This window comes from Ipomoea nil, unplaced genomic scaffold, assembly GCF_001879475.1.
Source record: "Ipomoea nil cultivar Tokyo-kokei standard unplaced genomic scaffold, Asagao_1.1 scaffold0146, whole genome shotgun sequence".
Lineage (NCBI taxonomy): Eukaryota > Viridiplantae > Streptophyta > Magnoliopsida > Solanales > Convolvulaceae > Ipomoea > Ipomoea nil.
Genome location: NW_017616574.1, coordinates 750,900 through 758,057, shown reverse-complemented (window position 1 = coordinate 758,057; position 7,158 = coordinate 750,900). Strand labels below are relative to the sequence as shown.

At 29.6% G+C, this 7,158-nt stretch overlaps 1 protein-coding gene across 1 annotated transcript; it reads left to right on the top strand.

The window, feature by feature from the left end:
• Positions 1–3,491: 3,491 nt before the first annotated feature.
• Positions 3,492–3,941, top strand: LOC109173825. The gene has a single exon (XM_019323143.1). It carries the CDS (start codon positions 3,492–3,494, stop codon positions 3,939–3,941), a length of 450 nt encoding a protein of 149 aa, XP_019178688.1.
• The last annotated feature ends 3,217 nt before the right edge of the window (positions 3,942–7,158 follow it).

Genomic DNA, 7,158 nt, shown 5'->3' with positions numbered 1-7,158 from the left:
ATTAAAATTACTAATCGTAATAATATTGTGCATATATTTCCCAGCAAGATGGAATAAATATCACAATGCAGTTTTAATTATTTATATTTTTTTATTTACAAAATGATTTTAATAATGTGTGTTATATGGCGAATCTCACTCATCTACTTCTCTTTATTGTTGATGTTATTTGATCGGTTAAGTTATCTTAAATTGCGTATGAATAATAAATAGTCTCATTTAGTTTTTTTTTTAATTACAAAACATATTCCCATTTATTTAAACAATTAATCATTGATAATACATAATTTACGTGATTATATTATTATAATTACCTAATAATTACATACTACAATTCTACATTAAAATTCATTTTCGTAATACAATTCTAGAAAAATCAGAGACCCTCAAATAAACAACAATATTATTCCGCCAACAACAATACAGTATACAACTATTTCATTAGATAGAAGACAACTGCTCTAGAAAAATGTAACGAAGATGATTGTAGAAAGATTTCAACTGAGGATAAAAGAACCATGCTCAGCAAACCAAAATTAAATTGAAATGTCAACCCCTATAATTTTTATTAATGGGTCTTTTATTTTATCTAATTACAAATTTAGAAATAATATTATAAAGTACGAATATTTTGTATTTTTGTGTATTTCATTAATTATTATAATTTTTATTCTTATTTATCAATTGATTGATGTTAGAATAAGAAATGTTACTATTGTTTGGTAATGTTTAATCTTAACTATAATAAAGCTATATGGTTTGGGAAGTAATTAATGTTACAATTATTATTTTTGTGAGTAATTATTGTTACAATTATTATCTCTATCCTTATTATTATTATTATAAAATAGTCACAACATCCTTTACTAAAAAAAAAAAAAAAACAACATTTGAAAAATAAAATAGCTATTTTTTTCTCCCCCATAACAAAGAATTACATTTATTTTAAATTTACTCATACAAAATTTGAAATTTACTTTTTAAATGTAATTATCTTAGTTATTATTCGTATTGTGAAAATTATAATATAGATGAAATACAATTAAGAATAAATCAATGTAATTATGTAAATCATCTCTATAAGTTTATTTGAATATGTACATAATTAGAGATTATATTAACCATGTAAAATTTTAATTTTAATTTTAATTGTAATTTTGTATTCTATAAAAATAATAAATATTTGACCAATGGAAGCTCAAAAATATTATTATATTAAACAATTTAAAATATTTTTATTTTTTATTTATATTTATAATAACATCATTTTTTCCGTGCATCGCGCGGGTGAAGGTAATGTTTAATTAAATAAATAAAAGACATATTAACAAAAATTAAATGAGGATATAGCAGAGTATTTTAAGTTTTTCTAAATGCTCAGTTAAATAAAATTAAAGAAACATTAATTAAAATGGTTATATTATAGTTGTTATAGTTTAAAATTGTAACATAAATGTTATTTGATATACTCTTACTATTAACATTTTGATTTTTTAGTATTTATAAAAATAACATTAATGTATGAGCAATAACAATGTAAAAATCGATAGTGACAAAATGATGAAAAACTAATGGATAGTAATGAAGCAAAGATGAGACTAAAAGTATCCCTATCTGAGAAATAAGATTTAAAAGTTTTATTGTTATACCTCTAAAAAAAAAAGTTTATTGTTATAGAGAAAAATCTCTTAAAATTATTATATTAAATATTTTGGATGATGATTTGAATGCCAAGTAAGCCTACATGCTAAAACAAATAAAAAATGTCTAATTGTACTTTTTTCCCCCCTAAATTCAATGATCTCTTTACAACTTTGTAACTTTAAGGATTCAATTCTACTTTACTAACAAGTTTGAAAGTTTATATGACCCCTATTTCATAATTAAAAATGATTGTGATTTTATAAGCTCACTTATGAATACATCATTACCTCATTTGTTCATTACGAGATTGCCTTCAAGTTCCTGTGTAAACAATTTCCATTGATGCTCGCATATGCCATGATTATCAACAAAATTCAAGGCCAAACGCTAACTCATGTTTGGTTATTGTTGAAAAAACGGGTGTTTAATCACGATCAGTTGTAAGTGGCTTTTTCCCGAGTCACCCATCCTGATGGCCTGAAGGTGTTAGCTCTAGACGATGATGGACAAGATTCTGTTACTACTACCAATGTCGTCTACAAAGAGATTTTCAATAATGTATAATTTGAACCGGTGATATTATTATTATTATTATTATTATTATTATTATTATTTTCAAATAACACATTTGCTCAAGTTATACAAATCCTAAATACTGATAAATGAAGGAAGACGGAAATTGCCGGTTGGCTTAGTCCAACCAAAAAAGACCCCAAAGTTCCAGCACAGGATGCTTACATCTACACATTAGCTATATATTAATTCAACAATTAGTTGGTCGAACTCAAGAAATAATAACATCACAACACATAATTGATCCAAACCATCTTTTCAATTGCACTATATAATATTTGATGTTCTAATTTATATAATTATATATCGATCTAGATATTTTTAAAATATTATAGCAAATCCATTCCGTGCATCACACGAGTGAAAATACTAGTATATAACTAACAATGAATGTATAACTTAATTTATTCATATTTGCATAATAGCCAATGTAATATTTTGAATGCCCCGCCAACAACAAATTAAAATGCTGAACTTAAATCTCTAAGCCTTTACATAGTGAGTGGGGCAAAAGTGAGTGTTCTTCTAATTCAAATCATGAGATATTATTGTCACTTTTGGTCCATCCGCTATCATTTATTTTTTTATATTTGGTCTAAATTATTAATTTTATCACATTTGACGCACAAGTATTCTTTTAATTTATTGTCACATTTGGTCTTAGACAACCAAATCTCTCGTAACTACTCGTAAAAAAATGTAAATTTTGTCTCATTCAATTTGCTACAAGCTAAGTGATAAATCATCCATTCAAATCCAATTACACAATATTATTACTAAAATTTATCATTGTAGCAACCTCCAATTAGATAAAAAGTGACAACAAAAATATACTTGTGCACTCACTAATTTTGGAAATTAAAATAATTAAGGATCAAATAAGAAAATGAATAATAGTCAAGCAACCAAATGCGGAAAATAAATTCACAAATTCACAAAATGTAAACTCAAACATCATTTTCTTTTCTTTAAACATGCATTTAGTGTGCATAATAAATGCAGAGACAAAAAAGTGGGAAAGTATAGAAGGGATTCCGATCTACCACTGCCACACCATCCCATATATGATGCCAAATCATGGCAATCTTCATTCATCCGACACCAACCTAATAAATCCAAAACGCATCAACGTAATATTACAACACACCCCAAAACATCATTAAACCTGCGACACACAATCCCATTCCTGTTCTATATAGACTCACACTCTTCTTCTCCATCCAATCCTACACAGAGTGAGATCGGAATTGAAGACGCAGACCAGAAAATTAAAGATGGCGTCCGTTTGCGTTTCAAGCTGCGTTAAAGACGCCAGGGCCCCCGTCGTCGTGAGAGCCACCTACGAGAACCTCTACAAATGGCCGGAATCCGACGCCGAGTTCATCCGCTCGGTCACCTGTACCGTGCGCTCCGCCGCCGCCGCCGGCCACCCGAGGGTGGTGGACAGCATCTCATGCCGGCAGTTGTATCTGAGAAGCTACACTTTCTCACGGGAAGAAGACGGCCGCAACCGTGCCGAGGAGGAGGAGGAGGAGGAAACCGCCATGTGCTGCGGCAGAGCGCGGAAAGAGGCGGCGGGGAGAAAGAAGACGTCTGGAGACGGCGGCGGCGGCGGCGGAGGACATGGCCGGAGAAAAAAGAAATGTTTTAGGTTTCGACGGGCCATGGCTTCCATTTTCCGGAGATTGCTGTCTTGCACTGCCCAGGTTGACGTGGTTGGTTGAATATTAATTAGTTAATTAATTAATATAATTACTGTAATATTAAGAAATACCAATAAGAATTTAAAATCCACCCTTTAATTTAGATTTAAGGTATCTGAATTATTAAGAATATAATTTTATGGTTCCATCAAAATGGCTTTCTATTTAATTATTATAAATCTTTGTTTTATCAATTTTTATGTATGCATGATGATGATGATTATTTTATGATATTAAAATTTCATGAATGCATATACATAAGGAATATATATGTGCTACTGAAAGGGTGTTTTCGACAAGATTTGAACTATTGACTTTCTAATATAATAGTCATGTTTCACTCATTCAACCACTTACATAGTTCCATACATCGAGAAAATAAATTACTATATATAATATATGATATATAAAATTAATTTAAATCCAATCCAAGTCATACTTTTAACTCTTACTCAGAAAAAGCTTTGTTCACCATTTAACTAAAGTTTGATGGCAATATAAATTGCAATTTCAGTGTAACTTGAACACCTTACGTACGTCAGCGCACTATAATAAGGAGTATTAATATTCGAAAAGTTAGGTCGTTCTTGCTTTTTGATGAAAAAAAAAAAAAGAAGAAGAAAGATAGAGGCGTGATGAGCTTTTTGCATTCTTTATTGATTTTTCTTTATAATAATCTTTTTTACCTTAACACTCTCTGTTTAATAACATAATTAGCTTATCAGCCAATTTTAACTTATTTAACCACTATTAGTTATTTGACTTGGTTAAACATTTAATATGAGTGAATTAATTAGTTTTTTTGTAACAACTTATTACTCTAAAATGCAAAAATTTCAAAAACGGCTCAAAGTAGCTTTTCCGATCAGTTTTTTCAAAAAGTCATTTTGCATAATCAACTAAATGCTAACAGTTAATTTACCAAATATTTTTCTACAATCAATTAATGCTATCAACTAGTCAAACACATTAACACAATCAGCTAACTGTTTCAAAAAAAAAAAAAAACACAATCAGCTAACAACTATTTACCAAACACCCCATAATATATCGCGTTTCGTTTATATTAGACATACGCACAAGAAGAATAAATGATGTGAAAATAATTACTAGTGTAAAAACAGAAACATATATCGTCTAACTTATGTGATTGATAGGTCCAAATTCACACAATAACAATTGCATAATTTTCAAAATTAGAAGCGTACATTTTACTACATAGGCCTTGTTTGGCAAACAGCGGTTAGCGGATAGTGTTAACGATTAACAAATAGCGGATTGTGTTAGCGGGTTTGACCAGCGGATTATATCAGCAGTCTATAAAGAGATGTTTGGTAAAATTAACGATTTAGATTAGCGGTTAACATGTAAAATGACTAAAAGAGTATACAAATAAAAGAAGGGCGTTGAACTCCCTCATTAAAAGGGGAGCTCAACGCCTCATTTTGCATCCCAGCCCATCTGATCGGATGGGTAGGGAATTAGAAGCCTCAGTGAAGCCTGAGGCTTCTCATTTTAATAACAACAACATTAATTTTTTTAATATAAGGGCGTTTTGGGCAAAAGTTCAAAACGCCAAAGAGAAACGCTGCTATATGCATCTTTTTTAAAATTAGTGCTCGGTCAAAACGCCAGTCGGTAGATCCGTCAATAACCAAACATGAAAATGTGCAACTACATCAACATAAAGTACACACTTCATCACATTTTCAAGACAAATCTCATCCATATATATTCAGCATTTCTATTTCAATAGTTGATGCAAGAATTTGCTACACTCTATTCCAATAGTATAACTCAACTGATTAACATATTAAAAGAAAATAATAGCTTTTCTTCACAAGCAATAGTAAAGTGTAAGATTCAATTCTTACAAGGAAGGAAAATTATGGAATTGACTTTATTAATTTTTCCTAGACTTTAACACATGGTCGATATGACCTATGACCAAAAGGGTATAAATTAATTTAAATTACTCAAAGAGTCATAGCTTACTGTCTCAAATCAAGAAGGATTATAACTAGGTAACTCTCATAGAGAGTCGAACTTAGAATCTTGTAATTATCAAATCAATTATTTAATTCACTCGACTAGAGATTGTCTCCTATTAAAAATGAATATTTATCTATGGTATACCTTACAATGTAAATCATGAATTATAATATAATTTGTTGTGACCAGGAGAAGTGGGCCAAAAGAAAATAGATAACAATGAAATATGCAGAAAAGAGTCATAGCTTACCGTCTCACATCAAGAAGGATTATAACTAGGTAACTCTCACAGAGAGTCGAACTTAGAATCTTGTAGTTATCAAATCAATTATCTGATTCACTCGACTAGAGATTGCCTCCTATTAAAAATGAATATTTATCTATGGTATACCTTACAATGTAAATCATGGATTACGATATAATTTGTTGTGACCAGGATAAGTGGGCCAAAAGAAAATAGATAACAATGAAATATGCAGAAAAGAGTCATAGCTTACCGTCTCACATCAAGAAGGATTATAACTAGGTAACTCTCACAGAGAGTCGAACTTAAAATCTTGTAGTTATCAAATCAATTATTTAATTCACTCGACTAGAGATTGTCTCCTATGAAAAATGAATATTTACCTATGGTATACCTTACAATGTAAATCATGGATTATAATATAATTTGTTGTGACCAGGAGAAGTGGGCCAAAAGAAAATAGATAACAATGAAATATGCAGAAAAGAGCATAGCTTACCGTCTCACATCAAGAAGGATTATAACTAGGTAACTCTCACAGAGAGTCGAACTTAGAATCTTGTAGTTATCAAATCAATTATCTGATTCACTCGACTAGAGATTGCCTCCTATTAAAAATGAATATTTATCTATGGTATACCTTACAATGTAAATCATGGATTACGATATAATTTGTTGTGACCAGGAGAAGTGGGCCAAAAGAAAATAGATAACAATGAAATATGAAGAAAGGACAACTACAAAAGATAAGTTATTATAAAATTTGGTTTATCATTGAATAAGTTATTATTATTATTATTATTATTATTATTATTATTATTATTATTATTATTATTATTATTATTAAGATGCAAGTTTAATTGTAGGATGGGTTTATGATTCTGTTTTATGTGGTGTACATTTTTATAGATATGATTTATAGATAGTCATAATGGATTAATGGTCCATACCACTGAATAGGAAGATTCTAGTTTTATGACATCATTTTTTGTTTTAAATTAC